The 25502-nt window shown below is 39.5% G+C and overlaps 2 protein-coding genes across 4 annotated transcripts; both read right to left on the reverse strand.

Annotated features, from left to right (window-relative positions):
• Positions 1-134: 134 nt before the first annotated feature.
• fsd1 (fibronectin type III and SPRY domain containing 1) lies at positions 135-10962 on the reverse strand. 2 transcript variants are annotated; one of them, XM_084086599.1, is made up of 13 exons: positions 10820-10962; positions 9472-9567; positions 9108-9239; positions 7994-8095; positions 7588-7610; positions 7134-7255; positions 5870-6079; positions 5686-5784; positions 4589-4736; positions 4281-4363; positions 3923-4174; positions 3103-3191; positions 135-2376 (listed from the first exon to the last, which is right to left on the reverse strand). In XM_084086599.1, the coding sequence occupies exons 1-13, from the start codon at positions 10832-10834 to the stop codon at positions 2266-2268; spliced, it is 1482 nt and encodes a 493-aa protein (XP_083942725.1). In that variant the 5' UTR covers positions 10835-10962; the 3' UTR covers positions 135-2265. The 2 variants fall into 2 exon arrangements, with proteins under 2 accessions (XP_083942725.1, XP_083942724.1); XM_084086598.1 differs by having other exon boundaries at positions 9460-9567.
• A 1144-nt stretch (positions 10963-12106) lies between these two features.
• On the reverse strand, positions 12107-25171 carry ccdc181 (coiled-coil domain containing 181). Of its 2 annotated transcripts, none has more exons than XM_084138434.1 (6): positions 25023-25171; positions 23771-23890; positions 22547-23467; positions 22251-22397; positions 12521-12678; positions 12107-12416 (listed from the first exon to the last, which is right to left on the reverse strand). In XM_084138434.1, exons 2-6 carry the CDS (start codon positions 23870-23872, stop codon positions 12245-12247), a joined length of 1500 nt encoding a protein of 499 aa, XP_083994560.1. In that variant the 5' UTR covers positions 23873-23890; positions 25023-25171; the 3' UTR covers positions 12107-12244. The 2 variants fall into 2 exon arrangements, with proteins under 2 accessions (XP_083994560.1, XP_083994559.1); XM_084138433.1 differs by having other exon boundaries at positions 22251-22424.
• Between the last annotated feature and the right edge of the window lie 331 nt (positions 25172-25502).

The raw sequence follows: 25502 nt of genomic DNA on the forward strand, positions 1-25502 counted from the left end.
TGTGTGGATGTGCAAGACAACAAGTATGTTTGGCATTTGTTTTATTGACGTAACAGGTGGCGTAATAGTACGACTTTACAGTTTGACTTTCTTTAGACAGAAATGTTTCAAATGTTCAGATGTTTGATTAAAAGCATTGCAGATTATATTACATTAGCTTACTCATCCTCGTGTCGCTTCAAAACTGAATGACTGACTTTCTTTTGAGATTGCTCTTTTCAATGCAGTTACAACATGGAGCTTTCAGGCTTTACAAATCATTTGAAACCAGCATGAGTGGGATATTTTTCTTTAGGAGTCATTTGATAGCTTTGTGTGATGAACAGACTGAAATTTAATTTGTCTTTCAATAAAAAACAAAAAATCCTAGTTCTCTTTGGAGAGTTAATGAAAGTAGCAGTGATGTCCGATTCATGAATGAATCATAATCTTGAGTCGGCTCTTTTCAATGAATTGGACAATCTAATTCAGACATGATTCAGACTGATTTTGTTTCCGGAGTTTAAATCTAGCAATGATCCATTTGAAGTGGTTTGAGTTAACAGTTCACTTAAAGGTGCAGTAAGCGCCACAACACTTGTAGCCAATTAGCAGTAGGGGGCGTGGCCACTCACGATGGGGGAGGAGAGAGAGTGAGAAAGAGGGAGAGTAACATTGGTTTTGTTGTCCTCTTTCTTCTTAAAAAGAGAAAAAGAAAGAGGAAATTTTGGGTCCATCCAATCCTGAGATTGCGCAGAAAGGAAGGAGAGTTCCACCTCCTTATCAAGGACAAGGAGCTGCGGGATTGTCGCGAGCGATTCAAAGTTTACTTCAGGATGTCAGTGGCTCAGTTTGATGCTTTGCTAGCGATACTGGAGCTACATATTAAAAAGAAGACCATAAATTTCCGTGAACCAATTGATCCTGAACAGTTCTGGATTTTGGCGTTCGCTTGTACGGTGGCTCTGAATTGTCAAAACACCTCTAAAAATGCTTGCTACAGATGCGAAAAACACAGAAAATTGAATCCGATCAGAATTTTTTTTATAACGGATAGAAAGTTTTGGAGGCAGTGTGTAAATGTGATTCACACAACGTGAGGTTGTATTTATTTTTTAACGTGTGAGAATTTCGGACTCAGTGTGCAAGGACCTTAACAACGAACTCTTGCTTGTATATACTCTTGTGTGCTGCATGTTCATTTTTTGTTCTTCCTTGTCATTCGTTCATCAACTTTGCTTTATTTTTCACTAAGCATAAATTTGCTTCACTTCAGCTATGATAAAGAGACATCCACTCTTGCACTGCGTGTTCCTGTATTTTAGGGGCGGAGCAATGAAGGGAGGGATGTGTTTATTTGGGTTTTCAAATATCAACAGTATACCTCAGAAATTGCTTACTGCACCTTTAGGGGAATATTAACTCTTTACTTAACTATCAAAACAAAGTCATATAGGTTTGGAACAAAAGGATGAGTGAATAATAGAATTTTCATTTTTGGGTGAGCTATCCCTTTTAAGAGGACCGCAATATGGCAAAAAATCTGTCTTCTGTAATATGTAATGCGTAATTGCAGCAGGCATACAGAAAAGTAAATTCCGGTAAATATTTGCATCAAGAACACTGAAAATGTACCTTTCTGGGTGACAGATCATGAACATAGACACAAACAAACACACACAAATGGTTTGTTAAACCTGCCTCCTCCCTCAGATGCTGGAACTGCTGAATTAATACATTCTATAAAAGGCATTTGACGTTGACAATTTAGCTTAAGATTATTGTGCTACTCTGATACTAAGTGTAAGTTTAAAAAGGTTTGTTTACGGAAGCAGCTAATGTAGCAGAATTCGAGGCATATAATTTAAGACATTCAGTGTGTAAATATAATACAGTTTCATCTGAGATTTCAGACATGCTGCTGTTGCATTGAAATAACTGTTCAAATGTGGCTCAAATACTGTGGTTTGAATGCTAAAAACAATACAACGTTTGGCCCTAGTGATATACACATGAACTCAAGGCTATTAAAAGCTCATTGCATGTTGAAATAGAGTAATACCCCCATCATGTCTTAATTCAGGACACTGAAAGGCACAGAATCCAGACCAGTGAGCTAAAAGGAATGAGGAAGGCCAACTAGAGCAGCTCTCCCCCTGGGCTGGCATGACATAGTGATGATAGGAAGAGCCTCCAGGCTTGTTGTGTCAGGGTTAGCCAGGTATTCTCCAAACCTATGCATACATGTAGCAATTCTAGAGTGTATGTTTATCAGTGAAGTATGATCTAGGTAAGGCTGGCATTGGAGCTGCTTGTATTGCTGTTTCTCTTCTGACCGCTCAACACGATACTGGGTACCTGAAGGCCCGTCTGCACTGAGAAACTCCCATTCCACACCTGTAGGGGGTGAAAGAGAGCATGAGGCTGTGTTTTTGTAGAAACAAAAATTTGTTTGTATCACCCTGTATACAAGTGCCGAGGAGATCTCCTGAGCTGAAATTCGGGTGTTTTGTTTGCGACACGCGCTGCAAGCAGTAGACCAATCACAACAGACTAGGCCATCTGACCAATCAGAGGAAAGGAGGGGTTTAGAGAGACCGAATTCTTTATCGAATCCTTTCAGACACTGTGAGAAAAGAGGTGATGCTGCAATGTATATTATGAGAAAATTTAAGTGCTTTTTGACTTTGGATGCATGTAAACCTATGGCAGGTGACCTCCAAAAACAAAATTAGTAACCTTTAAAATAGCATAATAGAGGCACTATAAAATCACTGCATAAAGCAATGCTCTTTCAACCATACACATGCAGTCAAACGTGTTGTGACTTGTATTTTTTTCTGCACATCTTGTGCCATGACCTGCCATTTTTATGATGACGTGTCAAGTTAAAAATAGACCTCTTCTTTCTGTTCCATTCCGTTCCGCTCAATCTGTTTGAGCGGAACGGAATGATGTTTTGGAATGCATCTCACATAAAGGACTCTGAAACACGTCGGATTAGCTTAATTATACAAGGCTCACACAGTCTGACTAGCTGACAAGACTGTGTTCAAAATATCCCTAATTTATGTGTGATTTAATTGTAAAATACAAAATGAGCTACAGAATATTGTATCTTACCATAAAGGCTGGTATAACAGGCTGCTGGAACTTGGTTCTGAAGGTATGAAGGAGAGTTTTGGTTCTGGAGTTGTAAAAAGACAATGTGCCTGAAATAGGTGAGGTAAAACAAGAACAATTAGTAGTTACTAATTAGTGGTCGACTGATATGAATTTTTGATGGTTAATGCCAATAACTCTGAGAGCAATGACTAATGGAAGATATAAATTATGTTATGTGATAAATATACATTAGCTTTAATTTAAAGATAGAAAATAACAAAAAAATAATAATATTTGACATATTATTAAAGTATTTTTCACAAAAAAAGAAACTGACAAAAAAAGGAAGTAAACACTGTAGCCAACAGTGCACTCAGTAATCTATTAAGTCTGTCTGGGAGTCATATTTTCTTAAATAAAGACCAGGTAATGCTAATTTTACATACACTACACAGTATGGCATGAATATTGGCATAGTGACCAAATGGATATAGTGCCAACATAGTTTGAAATCAAGGATGGCTCATGCACGTCCAGTGACAGCTCTCCTGTCCACACAAATTTGTATAAAAGTTCTGGCGCTGTCAAAATAAAAGTCCCGCTTCCAACACTTATCGGCCAAAACATGCATTAAAAAAATTCCAAATACCAACCAAAGCTGATATATCGCTTGACCACTATATAAAATATACAATAAGGGACTGCTGCAACTAGCTGTTTCTCACACTGCAAACATTGTCAATTTGTTTTCATCATAGCTACCAAGTTAGTTTCAGAGCTAACAACAGGCAAACTGTGACACTGTCCTTCATTTTGTCATTTTTATAGTTTAACTCACCCTCTTCGTAGTTGCAGTGAATGCCGATGCGGTCCGGAATGGGGCAGTCCAGTGTTCTGGCTTTATTGTTGTGCTTGGCTGTGAAGCTCTGCTGAAGCCAGTTGTTCAGGTGGATGCACCAGGAAGCGTTACTCTTCCCCAGCTGATCAAAGCGACCTAGAGACCGCAAAGCGATCCCCACTGCAAACGCCTTACTCTCCTTATCAAACCGTACCTCCCAGTAATGCTGCCCGGCATCGATCATGGTGTCTCCTGAACATTGAAGAGAAATTGGGGAGTTTTTGAATGAACACTCTCAAAGTCGAGAGTTCTTCGATGTCTTGTAGCTCTTCTGTGTAATATGTTTGTGTTGACTCACCCAGGACAGTGTAAGACTCTGCTGTGAAGCGGTCTCGGCCCACTCTAGCAGATGGAGCTCTTTTGGGGGACATCATGGCTGTCCTGAGGGAGAAAACAAATTATGAGATGGGACAAGCGCGACAGTTTAACTGGCTTATGGCTGGGCAAAGGCTGGCATACAAACATTTCACAGCATGTTTTCTGAATATACCAGCCATGAGAAGCAATAACCAAACAAATGCATTTAATGGCAACAGCTGTTCAGTGGCACTGCTGTCAATGTACAGCACATTTAAGTGTGAGAAGATATGAAGGTGTGAATCTGACCTTGCAGGAGAATGCATGGGAGAGTTGGTCCTGTTCTTTTCCTTACGGATGTCCTGGACCTTCCCACCACTGCTGTCCCATTCCACGCTGAGATCCTCCACCTTCAGGTTCTGATGGGATGAACCTGCGTCAAGTTTAAAGACGAATGCTGGAAGCAAACAAGAAGAAGAGATAAAGGTAAGATGTTAAGTTTATTTTTCTTGATTTTTCCATGTTTTCAACACCTCCCATGTTACATGAAATATACTCCTAGGGTTGCATGATTTGGGGGGGGGGGTTAATTGCAATTTGCAATTTTTCTTATAAAAAGTTTTACTGTGCTTGTTTTGAAATTGTATATCAATAGGACTATGTAATAATAATAATAATATTAATAAAAACAATAATGATAATATGTTTTACTTATTATTACTATTATTATTACCAAGTAAAGATATTAAGCAAAACTGCAGGTTGCCCTTAAGTTTCTCTTTTGGTGAGTTGAGTGTTAAGTAGGTTTATAAGCACTTCTCATTACAAGTTTGGGAAGATGGATGGTGCATGATGTTGCCTTCCAAATTGTATGTTATAAATGACCCAAACTCAGAGCAGAAACAGAGATGGAGTTTGTGTGGAGCAGCATTTACTGTGAACCGAGCCACTCGAAAACACTGAAAACATAGACGAATGAGCTTCTCGAATGTAAAAGAACAAAGTACCACGCTTCACTCTGAAACATGCAGCTTAATCTGAGCCTTTTTCAAATTATAATTACATTATATGCCAATTAATCAACATACTCTAAATAAAGAAATTTCAGAAAAGACATTATAATGCACTGAACAGGCATTCATGTATAGGGGGCATAATTACTTCCATATATCATTATTGTTATTTAAAAATTAATTACACTAAGTTAATGTTAAATTGACAGCCCTAAATTGTATTTCACAAAGAGGCAGACGTACTACAGTTGTGGTCTCTAAATCAGTCTTTAACAAACAGTTTTAGTAGAGGTAGTGCTTTGTAACCTCCGAAAGACTCTTTTCTGTGAGGAGAAGAAACTTCATGCCTCATTACCCTCTGTGTGTGTGTGTATATGTGTAAGTGCAGCCTACCATGTGTTTCTAGAGAAACTGGCTCTGAGAATTCACCCGCCACAGCTTTATTGCATGCCTTCACTCTAAAGGTCATGTAACGCGTGTCAAAACGAAGGCCTGAAAAATAAATGACATCACGGTTACCGATTTATCAAAATCTACTCAAGAAAAGATAACATCCAAAACAAACACCAGCACTTACCTGTGAGTGTGTACTCAGTTTCTTTTATCCCTTCCATCACCATCCAGGGATAGTCTTCCCGAGCCCGAGGGGGACCTTCATGATTGGTTCTCCGATATTCCAGGATGTAGTGGTCGATTTTGGAGTCGGCTTCAGGTAAGGTCCACACCACTGTGACTGTGTTATCAAACACCTGGCATTCAGCCACGAGAATTTCTGGCGTGGCAGGCACTAAAGGTGAGAGGAACAGAGATATCTGATACTGGAGTCCTTTGTTCAGAGATACTAGCCAAAGCCTAACATTTTCATGAGTCCCAACAATCTGGATCATGTGACATGGGAATTCTGAAATTATTTTATTTCAAAATGTATATTTGTATATTTCAAAATGTATACACACACACACACATTATATATATATATATATATATAGTTTATTTCACACAGTGTTCTTAGTTTCAATTAGTTTGTAGTTTATAAGTTTCTTTACACACACATTATATATATATATATATATATATATATATATATATATATATATATATATATATATATATATATATTTAATTATTTATTAAATTAATTATTATAATGTATTTAATTTCTATAAATGTAACTTGATTTAATTTGATCCCTGTAATTCCTGTATTGAGGGATTACTTCTGGTATGTTTAGTTTTAACAGTTTACAAGGAAATCTGCATTTATGTGAAATTAAGTATTATTTATTACACCAGATATATTGACACTCCCTGACTGTGTTCGTTGACACAACACCAATAAACAGGGTTGCCAAGTTCACAGTTTTCCTGCCAAAGCGGGCTGCTTTTAAACTCTAGCTGCAGGTTAATTTTTTCCCCATGAGTTTAAGGTTTGACATATTGCATACATTTTATTTGATTGAAATGCTTGTTTTGAAATATTTTACATTCTACCAATGATAAAACTGTGCTAGATTATGAGTTTTGTGAGAGTGGGGCCTTTGAGTACCTTTATGAAAACTGTTTCATAAAGACAAGTCAGTTTTACTTCTAAACTGTACTTGGCTATATAGTGATTTTCAAGTTGAAATCGTGTATAAAACACGTTAAACAAGTATTTTAGGTATGGGAGCAACATACATTGAGTTTTCATCTTTGGATATGGTCATTGGGCTGGTTTTGTTACACAGACCTGGCAATCCTGCTAATAAAACTGCTAACATGCAAAGTAGGCTGAAATCTAGGTGTGTCGACTGGCCTTTGCTTAAATCGTTTATGAGCTTTTCTCATTTATGCCACACTGACCTGGAAGAAATTTGATGGCCTTTAGCATGTTTCTTTCCTGAGTGAAGTCCACCATCATGTGATTCATACTGTCGCTGGCCTTTGCTTTCAGGGACAGCCGAAACGCTGGAGCCATAGTCACACTGCAGACACACAGACCCGCAATAAACACTTATAGTCAGTCTACAAAGACAATAAAACTGACAGACTGAGAACAGGAACATGGGAATTTAATGAAGGAAATGTCAATGAAGGCACAATAAATCACTCCATGGCATGCATATACACAGGCACACACCCGGGGAGACAGACGAAATGAGAACTAATTAAAATTACTATAATTTGCTAAATCTATTTATATTAAATGAGTTAATAATAAAATGAATGAACTTTCATGGGAGGAATGTTTGAAGATGTTCTACACTGTGGGCATTGAACTCAATCAAAGATCTAAGTATGGACAGTTGTACAGTACCTATCCTTTATGTCTTTGGCCGCCTGCAGCAGAGAGGAAAGAGAAAAAAGGAAGGGACAGAAAGAGATAGGGAGCAAGAGAACTGAGTCTCATTGAGTCTCAACAACACACAATACATCAGTCATACCAGCACGTGTTAGCAAGAAAAGCCAGCAGCTTCTGACACAATTTGCCACTTTGTTAGAAAAAGCAACAGCAGTGCCAAACGGTTGTAAACACACAATCAAATAATCATCATAAATGCTTTGACAATGTAAATATTTGAGGACAAATGTCCTAAAAGAAGTTGTATAAATATAACTATATTCAAATATGTATCAAAAAAGGTAATAGGTTGAAACACCATAAAGTTATTTAGTTTGAATAGATGAGTTGTAATGGTGGAAACATTCCAAGTGGGCGTTACCTGAGTGAAGCTGTCATTCCCGGATGAGCAGAGCGTCTGATTGGCTAATTCCAACAGCTCCTCTGAGCTCTCTAGGGCTTTGGTGCATGCGCTCAGCTGGCTCTGAAAAGACAATCAGAATATCACTGGACAATTACATAATCCAGAATGGTTTACATAACTCTACTTATCTTTAGAGACCATATACGCTTTTGGTCTTATCAAACTGATTTATCTCTAGCACGGATGCTAAATTGCTGTTCTTGTAAGCGTTCTTGTATTTTGCATACTGCTGTTATTCTTGGAACTGGAGGCTTAACCTTATTTGCACTTGATTTGAATGCTTTTCTACATTGCTGCTTTGGTCCAGTTTGTTTGCTACCTGTTCCAGTTATTGTCATTTAGGCAAAAATGGCATTTTGAAATATATTAAAAATTTAAAACAGTTATTTTAAATTGTAATAATATTTTACAGTATTACTGTTTTACTATATTTTTGATCAAATAAATGCCTTCGTGAGTGTAAGAGAAAAAATCGTACAGACCCCAAACTTTTGAACGATGGTGTTCAAAAAAAAAGAAGAAAAACTTTATTGACTTGATCATAGGGCTTCATATATGACAAAATACTCATTAGAACAATATAATATATATCATGGAGTATATAATAAATACAAAAACAAGGGTAAAACACGAGCGGATAAGATGGTTAACCTCAGTGTTTCAGGGTCATACATACAAGAGAATGTGCTTTTAAATTATATTCTTCAGTGGGTAAAATTTACTTTGACCTCTGTCATTACGCTCTTTACTACGTTTAATGGTGAAGAATGTGTGTTGTAAAATGCTATGTGTGTTGTAAAATGCTGTGTTTCAGATGTACACGTACACAAGGATGGATTATACACACACACACAGACACTAATCCTCAAGGATTTCTTATTATCCTTCTCTTAACATGACACATCTAAGTCATGCACAAGTTCTAAAGCCATCTCACTCTGCCTTTTACTGATTATATCTGATCACTCAGACTAGAAAATATAAAACATTTGAATAAACTTAGGTTGAATTTGTTAATCTGTACTTTGCCCAGGGATCATTCCATTGAGCTGAGCTCAGCCAGTGCTCTCACCTGTAGCTCATATGTGCGGCTGGCTCTTTCCTGCTTGATGCGTGTCACCATGCCCTCTTTCAATTCGTCCAGGACAGCATGCAGAGAACTAAACTCTGACTCCAGATCCTCCTGCGCTCGGTTTGAGTTCGCCTGCAAACACCACCACCAGAGTGAATGCAGAGTTAAAGCTGCATTGGCTTGTCTTTATTGCTTGAAACTGTATTGCTGTTGCAAATTGCTGATTTAGTGAAATGTGTCTATGTAAACACTGTGTTTGTAACACATTTGGGCCATCTGAGAGCTGACAAAGACATTTCCTGATTCATCAAACGGTTCACTAACTAAATGCGAGTAAAAAGAGAAGGCTTACTATGGTGATTACCTCTAGGTTCTCTAGATTCTGCTTTAGACAGCAGATGAAGTTCTGAATCTCTTCATTCTTCAGAGCCAACGTAGTGATAATCTTCCTCAGTGACTCCTGAAACATGCATGTGAAATCAGGAATACATTCATACACTGAGTCATAAAATACCAAAACTTAATCAAACCAATAATAGGTTGACAATGGCTGCACGTCGTGCAGTCTCGCGAAGCAGATGAAGCAAAAGGAGTCCTATAGTCCTATTAGATTTGTATCATTGCTTTGAATTACCATTTTCTGTAGCAGAATTAAATTATGTTTAGACAATTTTACACCTTTAATTAAAATAATATAAGAATATTATATAAATATTATATATAATTAATATATAACAACTTTTATTACTATGCATGCCAGTTTTTTTAAGCTGGTGGTTGGTCATGTGACCTTAACATGGTAGCGCCCATTAGGGAGGACTAACTCCATGCGGAATAAACGACTGATATGACTGGAATCATTTTAATATTTCTCAAAAGTGCTATTTAATTTTTTACAATAAAAAAAAAAATCTATTTCGTTAGCAAAAAATTACTGACTGCACCTTCAACACAATTTGTTTGATGTAATTCAGATAATACTTTCCTATCGGCGTCATAATTTCATTGTCTATTTTTGAGTGTTGCCTTGGGACACGAGCAGAGACTTGTAAAGCACGTTAGACAGAGGAAGGAGAATGAGCTGATATTACTGTAAATTACTGTATATTACTCGTGCAGGGTAGATCAGAAATGTCATGGTTCATTCTCATCTCATCCAGGCTGCTTGTATTGGATTAAGTCACTGATGATGAGCCACGCAGAAGCGGCTTTATATCCGGGGCGCCTCCCTGAAGCCTGAAGCTTCTAACAATACAGGCCGGTTTGGTGTTTCCCTGCACCAAAATTTGTTCTGGCTTGTGGTTTTGTCATGTATCACTGCACAGAAATGTTATTTCCTCCCTTAAGAACATTTCCCCTAATAAATATTTCAAACAATACTCGTTTCACGTTACAGAGCTGCGAGAACCAGGGCGGTTTCTGGGGATCCAGACTGACTGTTGTTGATCAACATTTTGGGGAAATCTTCATGTCTGCATCATGGATTTAAAACATTGTAGAAATCACAACGATGTGAAGATGTTACTTCCAGACTGTCTTTTACAACGACACATTTCCACTTACACAATGGGCGGAGGACATTTGGAAGTGAAGCTACGAGCTAACGGTATTTCGTCTTTAGTAACTTATCTCTTTTATAACGCAGCATCTTCTTTCTTTGTCATCAGACGCGTATCAGTGATCATTTCTCTAAAACAGCGGTTGCTGCTTACCTTCTGGTCGTCCATGCTGTCAGCATGCAGCACCTGTTTCAGATATTCTCAGGATATTTATCCCAGGTCGTCCGCTATAGCGCTCCTCCGCTGGTACTGATGTTGCTATGGAGCATTGCATCCCTCAACGACTCATTAGCGGCATAGAGAGTTCTGCGCAGGCGCACAATATGGATGCTGGGTAATGTAGTTTTCCTAATACATCTCGCAACACCACTGTTATTGTTCAACTAGCCCATGTTGTCATGTGAAATTTTGAAAAATATATTATATAAATGTGAACATTTGTTACACACATACCAGTAAACTCTGATTTCTCATGTTGAATATACACTAGCCTATACCTATCAAAAGTTAGAATAATTGGCCTACGGTTTTATAAATGTTTTTGAAGGCTGCATTTATTTGATCAAAGTACAGTAAAAACAGTACTATTGTGAAATATTATTACAGTTTAAAATAAATGTTTTCAATTTTAATATATGTTATGGCAAAGCTATATTTTCAGCATCATTACTCCAGTCTTCAGCATCACATGATCCTTCAGAAATCATTTTAATATGTTGATTTGCAGTTCAAGTACTTTTAGCGCTCAATTATTAATAATGGTTCTTATTATTACCGTGTTGAAAACACAATATTTTCAGGATTTTATGATGAATAAATAGTACGAACAGCATTTGTTTGAACTATAGAAATCTTATATATTTGATGCATAATATGCCTATGGACTTTTTTTTAATCAACATTAAGATTACAAGTTTTAATTTGTAATTTTGTATGAATGTGTATAACTTATGCAGTGACTGACTGGTCACCTTTTTTTTTTTTACAAATCAAGTACAAATCTATATAGTCTTTCAGTTAATATGAGGTCATCAAATCTGCATGCATAATAATGCTAAAAGAAATGCAGTTTAGAATGGAGTACAGCATTTTACTTTGCAATGAATTTCATGCCAACCACCCCTAGATCACTGAAAATTTGGGTCTGAGCTGCTGCATTTCTATTGTTCCTGCTGTTCTGCAGCAGACACAGGGCAAATCTACAGGATAGCCAGCTAAACAAAAAATGACAATATCTCATGATTCAGCATTTATGCAAAACTCCATTAAATCATCTTGGTGTAGCAATTATTTTAAGTGCTTAAAGCTGTTGAATCACGGACATCCACTCGAGCACTTGTTTGATCTCTGTATCCTGAAAAAGGATGAATAGAAAATGAATTAAAGAAAGCTCCTGTTTGTGTTCTTAACCACATGATCTTTCATCCACTGTATCAGGGAGACGAGACAACAGATCTTTTATGATGTGTGATAGAAAGGTAACCATAGATACAGTTGAATGGGTGCCTCTGCAGTAACCACGGTGATTGCTGAATTGGAGGAACTTCAGATTGGTCAGATGTGTACAGTACGAGGTGATCAGTAGTGGTACCCACAGGGGTCACTGAATCGAAAGGGTCTAATCTCATTGACAGTGCAGACGAGGTCATGCATGCGTCTTGCTCTTCGCTCCTCCAGCACGAGCCTGCGTGAGCGCTCTCGAGCTGCCTGCTGTTCTGCTCTTTTCTCTGTACGCTTTCTTCTCAACCATCTATTGTCCAAAAGAACAAGAGGGAAATGCTTGCACGTTAGTTTCAAATACAATTCTCCCTCTGTTTTCTGATTTTTAGAAGAGCAATATAGTGCTGAACTCACTGCCTGAAGGCCTTCTCACTCTCTTCTCGGCTGTGCAGGCAAAAGCCGCTCTCCATTTCCAGTCTCTTCATCTCTTCTACCTGTTTGTCTTTGAACTGCTGTTCCTGTTTCTTCTGGAGCCAATGTTTAAAGGCCTCCTCTGGGTCACCACAATCCCTCTACCAGAACAACAAAAACAGTACAAGTGACAATCTTTGGTTAGCATAAGATTCTTTTTTCAAAAACATAAAAAATATTTTGTCTGTGTGTAAAATATTTTGTCTGTACACAAAATATTTGTTTATGTTTTTGAATCTATATATGCCAATATATATATATTAGGCCGGGAGCCAGGTCCACTCCTCAGGATGTTTTTTGCTACCTTTTTTTCACTATTATTTCCTATTATCTTATACCTTGGGCCATCACAAGTTGATAATGAGCACCCCCAACTCGGCCCCGTTTGGTCTCAGGGGCCAAAAAACACCCTTTTTGGGAAAAGCTTTTGGCGGAATGATGTAATTGTGAATATTAAGGTACTGCAGCTACATAAATGGCCATATAACCCTAAAATTTTGCATGGTGTATCCTGACACATAGGGGAAACTAGCAGAAAAAGATTCTGGGTATTTCTGCCTTTTTGCTGTCAAATATCACCCTCAACATACCCCAAAAGACAAAAAAATGTCTGTCCGCCTGATACATTGTTATCAAAAGTGATCATTTTCAAGCATTTTATTATACATATCACTGCCTCAAATGTACATGAAAAACTTCCCAAGTTTATAAGCTTCAATTTAAGTCCAAGATGACCTTTCTATCTAGAGGATTATAGCTGGTATAACCAAAGTTCTCCACTGTACCTCAAATCGGAGAAAACAGAACTTTCAAGCATTACCATTCCATATTGGATTAAGCATATTTTTTGCATGTCTTAAACAAGAGTTGAGACTTGACTTATGTACTGCTATACTATATGAAGTGAATTGCATGAAAAGTGAGTAATGTTGAGGAGGGCCGGTGGGTTTAGCTTATGTATTGAAACATTATTTATTACTTATTGAAACATAACAGTATCAATAAATAAGCTAAAGTAAACCTAAAAAAGTATTGTATTTACTTGGAAATGTGGTACCCAACATTATGCAGATTTATGAGTCTTTAATAAATAACTTATTGACAGCTATGTACAAAAATATGAATTATACAAGATCATAGCTTTGGTAAGAATTATTTTATTAATAATTATTATAGGCTTAAATGAAAATATTCTGACAGTGATACTTGATAAAAACAGGTAAAACCATGCATGGCTACTCACTCACTACCACTGTATAACAAAATGCCTAAACACAGGTAAAAACTATACACAAAATGAATTGTATATTCCTCTACCCACCTAATTAATCCACTGCAATATAAATGACTATAAGATAGTATTCAGTATAAATATTCCACATTTCTGCCCAAACCATAGTAAATTACTACAGTACATTCATGGTAAATGTTTGTAAAGCTGGTGATTAGGGGATTTAAAGTCTTCTAACTTCGTTCATGGCACAATGTTTCTGCTGTTTACCTCATCAGTCATGTTGGGAATGTTGAGGCTGCTTCATCAGATTTAAAACTAGTTAAATCATTGAGTGAGTTGTGGTTTGTAACAAAGGTGTGTCGAATTGAACAACTTCTCACTGGATGTTGCAATGCTGTTTAATAATAGTGTCAAGCACCGGGAGTAAACACAACTCCTTTAAGCTCGCGTTCCGTTACCCACTGGGCAGTGCTGCGCAGTTCAATGTAAACTAAACTGCGAGTTGAACTGAAACTAAACTGAAAACAGCGCTATTTGTTCTATATTTGTTGTTACTGACCGAGAAACAGCTTCAGATGATTCAGTGACAGGGCGGTCCGAACGAATCTGAATCGTTTCAGACCATTATGCAAGCGCATTTGGCCAATTCATGGAAAGGAAATAATTTAACCAAAGATCGAACAAAAGATTCGCACCATTCACAAATGATTGGTATCGCTGGTTAGGTCGACAGAAATACAGGACACACATAATAACTGCTGAAATATTCGGACTGAAAACGTTTCTCAGGTTAGTCGGAGCGCTCATGGTACGCACTGTGCGTATAGACGTACAGCTGCACGCGCCACTACGGCCACTCGCATATCTAACCAAATGTAGCCACACCGCCAGGAGAAGAGGCGGAGGGAGGTTGGAGTGACTTTGGGCCAGATGGAGATGATTGAATTGAATAGCGCTGCCCTAGGTGGACTGGGGTCAGGGTGCAACATAGGGTACATTCACACAAAATCAATTAACCAAATGTGAGATTTATTAAAGTCCACAAAGTCCTCGCAACACAAGGAATAAAGATGACCCTAGTGTGCAGTCTGTTATCAAAAAGCCAACCTTCAATAGAGCAAACGTTAGTAACCTTCTGTACAGGTAAACATTCTTTACAGCCAAATGGCGAAACGTCTCGGTTACATATGGTAACCCTCGTTCCCTGAGGGAGGGAAAGGAGACGAACGTTGTGACCGACTGATAGGAATCTCGCTAGAGAGGCCAATCTACTTCGAGTAAAACTAAAACGAGCCAAAACACATTGGCATGCAGTCATTTGCATCGGCTGTTCAGCCTCGCAGCGCAGGTACAGTATATAATGAGCAGCAGGTGCGAGGTGAGTTCCTTTTTTGCTGAGGAGCCAAGCCTGGTAAGCTGGCCTCCTCGGCAGGCAGCAGCAGATGTGACGATGGGATGTACGTCTCCGTTCCCTCCCTCAGGGAACGAGGGTTACCATATGTAACCGAGACGTTTCGCCATTTGGCTTACACAGAGCGAATCTGTCACTGTTGTTCCGTGATAACCCATACAGTGAGATTATTGGATAACACTGGGAAAGCGCTTTCTATGGAAGGGGAACACTTTCTATGGAAGGGGAACGCTGCGGAAGCCACTTTCTTCGAGGGAGTTATGTGGAAAAATACATATGGACTAGCCCGAAGGTTGTACTGCATATGAATATTGGGTAACTTAGCCCAAGGGAAAGACACGGGGCTTCGATTAGGAGCAGCCGTGGAAGTATACACAAATGGAATCCCCGTAGGGTCACACATATGGAACCCAGCCTAACACCTGATCTCTGAAGGGAGTGGTAGGAACCTTGGGCATAGACAGGCCGAGGTCTCAGTACAACATGGTTGTCACCAGGCCCGAACTCTAGGCACGATTCGTCGACTGAAAATGCTTGCAGGCCCCCTACCCTCTTGATAGAGGCCAGTGCAATCAGCAGCAAAGTCTTCAAGGAGAGAAGCTTTAAATCTGCTGACTGCAAAGGCTCAAAAGGAGCATCCTGAAGAGCTTGAAGCACCAGGGAAAGGTCCCAAGAGGGTATGGAGGGGAGACGAGGAGGGTTTAACTGTCTCGCCCCCCCTAAGGAACCTGGCGACCAGGTCGTGCTTTCCAACTGATTTGCCATCTATGTGGTCGTGATAATCTGAAATAGCGGCAGCATGTACTTTGAGGGTGGAGGGAGACAGCCTTCGCTCCAACCCTTGCTGCAAGAAGGAAAGCACGGACCCTATCGAACATCTTCGGGGGTCCTCTCGGCGAGAAGAAAACCACTCGACGAACAGGTTCCACTTCAAGGCACACGTCTCGTGGACGGCGACCGTGCAGAAGTGATGGTGTTAAGTACCTCTGGTGGTAAGTAGGGGTGTGACGAGACGCTTACTCCACGAGACGAGACGAGACACGAGATTGGGTTCACGAGAACCAGACAAGACGAGATTTTTACACAATTTTAAGAAATCCTCAATGATGAAATATATGAATGGAAAATAGTCTTTTATTCAACTGAAAATCACAAAATGCAAAACAATTTATGTGCATTTTGAAATCAACTTGTAATGAATGTTATTTTACTTCTATTTTAATGAATTCTATGCAGTAAAGGACATGCAAACACTGCAAAATGTTTTGCTATAAACTCTACTTCTCCCTGTACGATTTCACATGAGAAATCTAACTCCTTTCCACAAATCGAACATAAAAAAATAAAACAGTATAAATAAAATAAATATAAATAACTGAAATAACACTTTAAATGCAAACAGTAAGTGTGTATCCATAATCAAAGTACTGCTCTCTCAAAACTACAAGTTCAAACAGAAACAATTTTTTTCTTCAAGCATGAAAAAGAGATAAATTAACTAAGATAAGCCTAAGATATGGTCATGTTCTTTTTCAAGAATATAAGCATGTCGACGATTTCTGGCAGCAGTTGAGACCATACTTACTAGGGCTGCACGATATGAGGAAAAGCTGCGATGTGCGATAACATTGTTTAATATTGCGATGTCGATATGACTTGTGATATGTGAATGTTAGCTATACTGTTCCCATGTCTTAGTGCTTTAATAGGTTCTTTGCGTGATAGGTCAAATGTTTATTACCTGCCTGGTTCAGATTACACTATTTTGGCACGATCCGTTTCGTGGAGACTCGTAAAGTACAACGGGCGTCGGGACGCAAGATTCGATCGTTTCATTTCGTATAGTGTGTCATAGTGGGCGACAACGCGTCTGTGATGCTTCACAACAGAAAGACTAGCATGTTTAATTTTAACGGTCCTCCACGACGGGTTGAGTGTGAGCGAGAGTGAGTGAGAGTGCGGTTACAGTGAGTGTGCGTGTGTGCACGCGCGAGTGAGCGTGTGTGTGTGTGTGTGTGCGCGCGAGTGAGTGAGTGAGCGAGGGACAGTGAGTGTGTGTGTGTGCGGAGTGTGTGTGTGATTGGCCCGGCACACAAATGATTTAAAAGTGGCAGGGGCATCTTCAATACAAATTTCACCCTCACGCTGACATCACAACAACTCACGAGACAAAGTTTTTTTTTTTTTTTTTTTTTTTTTTTACTCACGATACAAAATTTCACTCGACGAGAAATCTCGTCGCGTTTTAATCTCGCGAGATCTCGTAACACGAGATCTCGTCACACCCCTAGTGGTAAGTCACCTAGAACCAGAGATGGAGTTTCCAGAGGTCTGGACGCGGGTGCCATAGGGTGCCCCATCTCTGAGTCAGAAGGTCCTTCCTCAGAGGAATAGGCCAGGGAGGGACTGTCACGAGGAGCATGAGTTCTGGGAACCAGGTCTGGGTGGGCCAATAGGGGGCCACCAGAAGGACCTGCTCCTCGTCCTCCCTGACTTTGCACAGGGCCTGTGTAAGTAGGCTCACTGGGGGGAACGCATATTTGCAGAGGCCCCGGGCCAGCTGTGTGCCAGTGCATCCGTACCGAGTGTTCCCTCAGTCAGGGAGTAAAACAGCTGGCAGTGGGAGGTCTACCTGAGCCTCCCCGAACTCTCTCCAGATCAGCTGAACTGCCTGGGGGTGGAGTCGCCATTCTCCCGGGAGCACAGCTCGTGATAGCTCGTCGGCCACACGGTTGAGCACACCGGGGACATACATGGCTCGAAGTGACCTCAGATGCTTCTGACTCCAGAGGAGGAGATGGCGGGCGAGTTGCGACATGCGACGAGAGCGTAGACCACCTTGTCGGTTGATGTACGCAATGGTTGCAGTGTTGTCCATATAGACCAGCACGTCTCTGTCCTGTAGCGGCCTCTTTAAGTGGCTCAGAGCGAGACGTACTGCTAGCAACTCGAGGCAGTTGATGTGCCAATGCAGTTGAGGGCCCGTCCACACCCCTGACACTGCATGCCCGTTGTACGTTGCACCCCAGCCGGTGGCAGAGGCGTCTGTGAACACCACAGCATGCCTGGACACCTATTCCAAGGGGACTCCTGCCCGCAGGAACGAGGGGTCTGACCACGGGCTGAAGGTCTGGCGGCACGCCGGTGTGATTGTCACCCGGTGAGTGCCGTGATGCGCACGTCCTGTTCTCTCATGGGAACAAGGGCCCCCTCCGTGACTTTCGTGAAGACACGGGGAGACAGGGACAGCCCGAAGGGCAGGACCTTGTACTGATATGCTCGACCCTCCAACGCAAAGCACAGAAATGGCCTGTGTCAAGGAAGAATCAAGGCATGAAAGTACGCGTCCTTCAGGTCGATCGCTGCAAACCAATCTTGGGGACGGATGCATTTGAAAATGCGTTTCTGCGTGAGCATTTTGAACCCACCACCTTTCTTGGGTACAATGAAGTAGGGACTGTAGTGCCCTGACTTCATATTGGCTGGAGGGACCGCTCTATCGCATCCTTCGCCAGTAGGACTGCGATCTCTACTCACAAGTCTTACCAGCTGTGAAAACGGCCTTTGAGTGCTCTCAAGCGCACCTTACCAGCTGTGAGAACAGCTTTTGTTTGCTCAAGTCAAAACAAAAAGAAAAAGAAAAGAAAGAGAGAGAAAAAAGACAGCTCACGCTGCTGTGCTGTGTCACCCGCACCAGTGTGGAGAGGTCCGAAGAAGAAGCTCGCTCAGTAGTGATGGGGACGAGACCGTCTATGCCGAGTCCGAGTCAAGACCGAGTCTTTGAAGGGTCGAGTCCGAGTCAAGACAGAGTCCGTTGGTTTTCAAATTCAGTCGAGTCCGAGTCAAGACCGAGTCTTTGAGGAAGCAAGTCCTAGTCGAGACCGAGTCTTTAGGAGTCGAGACCAAGACCATAAAAACATATCAGTTTTCATATTCATGATTTAATATCACCCCAGTTAATAATCAACAGTTAGGCCTACAGACTAATCTAGATTGGGAATTGTTTAGAGGAGCAGTCTTAACGTATTAATATGGACTATGCTTTTACTATCATTAAAAAAATCCCTACCACATGCATCATCTTCTGCCTATTTTTCTAAACTGCTTCAACAACTATCGCTCAGTTTCACAATCTCCTTGAAGATATGTAGAACACATTGAAGTGCTTGGCTCCGAAGCAAAAAACTGAAATGCAATCGCACCTTCTGCTCATTATATTCCCGCCCTGCGGGGCTGAACAGCTAATGCAAATGATTGCATGCCAATGTGTATTGGCTCGTTTTAGTTTCACTTGAAGTAGATTGGCCTCTATAGCGAGATTCCTATCAGTCGGGTCACGATGTATGTAGAGAGTGACCGACCGATAAGGGAACTAAAATACAGCTCAAATGTAAAATAGAAAACATTTATTTCGTTCTTAGATTTTTTTGCTGCTTATCCATGGTGTACTTCGACGACTGGTCATGTTAGTGTATTGTATTAGTGTAGAATATAAATATTACTATATTACGAACCAGACTGACTTTATTTTCTGTCACACGTCTACAGAAATTTTTATTGAGAATTAACAGAGGTATAGATGTTGATGTCTTATTGAAAATGTTTTCGTTTGAGGTCACCATCATGGAGAGCATGAAACAGATGATGATTTGACTGATGAAATCTATACGAATATAGATGAAAATGAGGAAGAGGAGGAACATGATGATTGAGAGTTTATATTCTACACTAATACAATACACTAACATGACCAGTAGTCGAAGTACAGCATGGATAAGCAGCAAAAAGATCTAAAAACCAAATAACTGTTTTCTATTTGATGTTTGAGCTGTATTTTAGTTTCACCATTTGGCTGTAAAGAATGTTTACCTGTACAGAAGGTTACTAACGTTTACTCTATTGAAGGTTGGCTTTTTGATAACAGACTGCACACTAGAGTCATCTTTATTCCTTGTGTTGCGAGGACTTTGTGGACTTATGGAACCCATATGGAATGGTAATGCTTGAAAGTTCTGTTTTCTCCGATTTGAGGTACAGTGGAGAACTTTGGTTATACCAGCTATAATCCTCTAGATAGAAAGGTCATCTTGGACTTAAATTGAAGCTTATAAACTTGGGAAGTTTTTCATGTACATTTGAGGCAGTGATATGTATAATAAAATGCTTGAAAATGATCACTTTTGATGACAATGTGTCAGGCGGACAGACATTTTTTTGTCTTTTGGGGTATGTTGAGGGTGATATTTGACAGCAAAAAGGCAGCAATCCCCAGAATCTTTTTCTGCTATGTGTCCCCTATGTGTCAGGATACACCATGCAAAATTTTAGGGTTATATGGCCATTTATGTAGCTGCAGTACCTTAATATTCACAATTACATCATTCCGCCAAAAGCTTTTCCCAAAAAGGGTGTTTTTTGGCCCCTGAGACCAAACGGGGCCGAGTTGGGGGTGGTCATTATCAACTTGTGATGGCCCAAGGTATAAGATAATAGGAAATAATAGTGAAAAAAAGGTAGCAAAAACATCCTGAGGAGTGGACCTGGCTCCCGGCCTATATATATATATATATATATATATATATATATATATATATATATATATATATATATATATACAGTGCAATGCATAAGTGAATACACCCATGCTAAAGTTGACTAAAAAGAGGAATAAAAAATCATATTTTGGAAATTGAACTTAATGCCTTAATTTAAAAAATTAGGAAAAATCCAACCTTTAAGGACACCAATTTTCTTTGTGAATGAATAATGTATCGTAAATAAATAAATGTTCTTCCTTAAAATACATGGTGCATAAGTGAGTACACCCCTATGTTAAATTCCCATAGAGGCAGGCAGATTTTTATTTTTAAGTATTTTTTCAAAAAAAAAATTAGGATACTATGCATCCTGATAAAGTTCCCTTGGCCTTTGGAATTAAAAAAGCCCCACATCATCACATACCCTTCACCATACCTAGAGATTGGCATGGGGTACTTTCCATAAGATCATCTCTCAATGCAAATCAAACTAGCTTTTAGGCTAACTGAAATAAAATCATGCCAATCTCTAGGTATGGTGAAGGCTATGTGATGATGTGGGGCTATTTTAATTCCAAAGGCCAAGGGAACTTTATCAGGATGCATAGTATCCTAAAAAATTTTTAAAAAAAATACTTAAAAATAAAAATCTGCCTGCCTCTATGGGAATTTAACATAGGGGTGTACTCACTTATGTACCATGTATTCTAAGGAAGAACATTTATTTATTTACGATACATTATTCATTCACAAAGAAAATTGGTGTCCTTAAAGGTTGGATTTTTCCTAATTTTTTAAATTAAGGCATTAAGTTCAATTTCCAAAATATGATTTTTTATTCCTCTTTTTAGTCAACTTTAGCATGGGTGTATTCACTTATGCATTGCACTGTATATATATATATGCCAAGTAATGTTCATATATACACATGTATACAGTATTATGCAAAAGTCTGTTAGTATTTTCACCAAAAAAAGGTTTTAAGCCAGTTATTTATATATTTTGCTGTAGTGTGTCAGTAGGAAATATCATAGGAAATATCAGTCCAAACATTCCTTTTGTCATTAATTGTAATAATCCAGTGATATTTTTGTATGCACAAGGAGTCTGACAACAGCTGGTATGCTCCACACGGAGATCTGATCTCACCATCATCAAATCCATCTGTGATTACATGAAGAAACAGAAATAAACGGAGACAGACTAAATCCAACAGTAGGCAACGTCTCCAAGACGCTTGAAGAAACCTACCTGCAAAGCCACCTGAAAAAACTATGTGCAAGTTCAACTAGGACAAAAAGTTAATTGTAAAAATCTGTTTATGTGATTATTTTTGAAAGCATCTTCACTTCACAGCATTTTTACACAAGTGCCTACAACTTTTCACAGTACTGTAACTTTGCAGGTAGGTTTCTTCAAGCGTAATAGACATTGCCAGTTTTTCTGGATTCAGTCTGTCTCTGTTTAAATGGCCCCCCCTAGTGGACATACCATGCAGCTCATCCTTTCCATTTCCTGGGCTTTCTGAACTCTCCTCTCGTCCAGCAGCTGCTCTCGTTTCCTCATTAGCCACGATTGGAAGGCTATCTCGTTCTCCTGACGTTTCTGTTCCTCTTCCTCTTTTTTCTTCAACTCATCCTGAAGAAGCAAAGAGGAGGGAGAAGTCTAAAAAAAACGTTAGACCTGTTTGAAATAAGCTGTCAAATAGAAACTGAAATCAGATTTTATAATACATTAAGATATTATATCTTATATGATATTATACTGATATTGAAACCACACTGCACCTCTTTGGCTTGCCTCTCCCTCCGCTGCTGAAGTTTGGCCAGTAATTCTTTCTGCTGTGGTGACAGGGAGAAGGTGGCATGTGAAGAAGCTCCATTTGCAGACTGGACCCTGCGCTTGGTGCCCTCGACCCATGCTCCCCTTTGGGACAGTCTGGCAGAACTGGGTCTATTTCTGTGCTTCGGTGGAGGTTTGGGGATGTACAAAGACTCAGTGCCAGGGGGAAAAGATGAGGTAGAATTCTGTCTCAGAGAGGAGACAGGACTCTTGCTGAGATGGAGATCAAGCTCATTTTGCCGTGAAGACGCTCGCTGAATGTCGCTGTGAGAAACCGGCAATGGAGGAAGCAATCCTTGACTTTCCATCTCCTTTATACTCACCAGATCAAACTTTCCATCTTTTTCAACCAAAATCCGTCCTTCTTTCGCTCCCTCGTTGTGTTCATCCTCAGGGTCTCCTATGTCGCTTCCCTCTCTCTGAGAGATCTTCAGCCTCTGCATTTGTCCGGATACCTCTCGATCTTCCTCTAAGTGCTCACAGGAGGCGCTGTTGCTCTCTTGAGTGTCGAAATCCAGCGCAGGCACCACCAGGTCAACCAGAGTGTCTTTAAACTGCAGGCGTCTGCGGCGGCTCTGGTCTGGAGGATCCTGGTCCTGGAGTTGTTTGTTAGCCTCTTGAATCTTTTCCAAAATGTATTTCTTCTCTTCATCGAGGTCTTCGTCGCTCTGTAAATGTGGAGAGGTTATAAGGTCATCCCTGTCGGGATCTAATGCACCTTCTAATGGCTCCATAGGTGTTGGCCACCTTTCTTCTGCTTCGTCATCATCCATTTCCCTGTGTTTGTACACATCCTTTCTTTCTTTAGGTTCATCTTCTTCAAGCTCTTTGTCGATCTGAGCTTCAATGTCATCATCATCAGGATCCTTTGTTGTAGAAAATAACGTGTTCAGTTTGAGCAAAACAGAATAAGAAAAACGGCATTGTGCAAGTTAAGGAGAGCATGATCTCTGAAGAATCAGATACATAGAGCGTATGTGTTGAATAATGCAACGCCATGAGACATAGTTCTCTGGGTGAGTGAAAGTGTGTATGGATCTGTGTCAGTGTGGATTTCACACACACAGGTACAGCGTCTGTGTAATGGAATACCACAGACTATTCCAGAGGACTGTCTCCAAGATATGAACCTGTTTCTGACATCATTGTGCATTATTATACTCACTTACCTGTTCCTCACTCTTGCTCTCCTCGCTGATAAGCCAGTCCAGGTCTTTCTCAAAGTCATCCTCATACTCATCCGGAGTGTTTTTGACCGCAGAAACACTCATGCTTTCTTCACTTTCTCACTAAGACACAGCAAATGAAACATGGATCATAATAGAGATAAAAAACTTGTCTCGCTCATCATAGAGTCATTTTATTATTGAGCAAAATGATCTTTTAGAGTAAATAAATATTTATAATTATTTGAAATACGTCATGAATGTTAGTAAATAGTTTATTGATCATTCTTAATTCTAAATTGACTTTAGTTACATTAAAGCATACAGATATTAATATCTAAACATAAAATTACATAGATGACATACAGAAATACGTCTCACTTAGTGTGTTTGTTGACATGGACATAAAATCCATATGCATTAGGGCTTTACATTAAAACAGCTTGGATTCTCATGATTTAGATGCAGAGTGTTTCAGAAAGAGCAACACATGGAATCTGACCCATAATTCTCTCTGAAATAAAATAAAATATAAAAATATTTTTTTTACTTTTATTTCAGCAGGTAAAAGTTAAAAAGATACATCATGCAGATGCGCTGGGACACATCATCAGTGATGTATCCTGGGGTCATTGGGTGTTTCGGGTCTTTCAACGTCAGACACCCTCGCCCAGGCGACCCGGCCGGAGTTGATCAGACCCCGGCCTGTGTCCCAGCAGCATTTGTCCATGATTCTGCCTTCTTAAGGAGCACATAATTCTCACTGAAATAAAATAAAATATTTTAAAAACGTATTTTATTTCAGCTAGTTACCAAGGCAACATTTCTCATTATTATTCAGTTTTCCTTGGTGTACTAAAGTAACTAAAACTAAAATAAAAATAAATAAATAAAACTATGAAACTAGTAAAAATGACTAAAACACAACAAAATTACTAAAGCTTTAACTACACTGGTCCACATACAATGACAATTCTAAATTGTTGTTATTCATTCTTTATTTTGTAAATTACGACTTTGCAGATGCAATTTATATGTTTAAAGGGGGCTTTATATTTGTAAATGCCAGATAAATTTTACTAACTGCAATTCCAAAATAATTCATGTTAAATCTGCGTGATAAAATCTAATTTTTATGTGCATTAAGGCTAATAATAACACCAAACCTGGTGGCCGTCTCGTCTCAGTGCATGATAGATTTGCTTTTAGAATGTGGTTATTATTTTCCCGCGACTATGAAATGAATACAGCTTACCTTCAAAACTTCTGTATGGTGTTGCCTCGCGTTGAGAGCAAAAATAATGAATGGTAATTCATTAGCCGCCCTATGTATTCTAGAGAGCTGGTCTCTACCCACACCTGTACATTAGAGAGCAGCTCTAATCCTCTGCTGGCCTCAGCCTCAAAGTAGCATGTAACAGGTGTTGCCATAGAGACACACAACACGGCCTGTCGTGGGTGCGCGCGCATGCGCAGACTCTTTGTAAATGTAGAAGGTAGAGCCAGCCAGATTTTATCTGTGATACAGTTGGTGGAAAAATAAACAAGGTACAACAAAGGATAGTTTGGTTTGTTTGTCCAAATCTTCATGAATAAACAAATTTATGTCCTTAATGTACTTATTTTACCTTATTTTTTTTATTTCTTGTCTATTCGTATACTTTATATGCTTTGGCAATATTCTACAAAAATCAGGTCAACAACATTAGCACAAAGGCAACAATTGTTGTACGTT

This window comes from Abramis brama (assembly GCF_963993115.1).
Source record: "Abramis brama genome assembly, chromosome: 16".
Lineage (NCBI taxonomy): Eukaryota > Metazoa > Chordata > Actinopteri > Cypriniformes > Leuciscidae > Abramis > Abramis brama.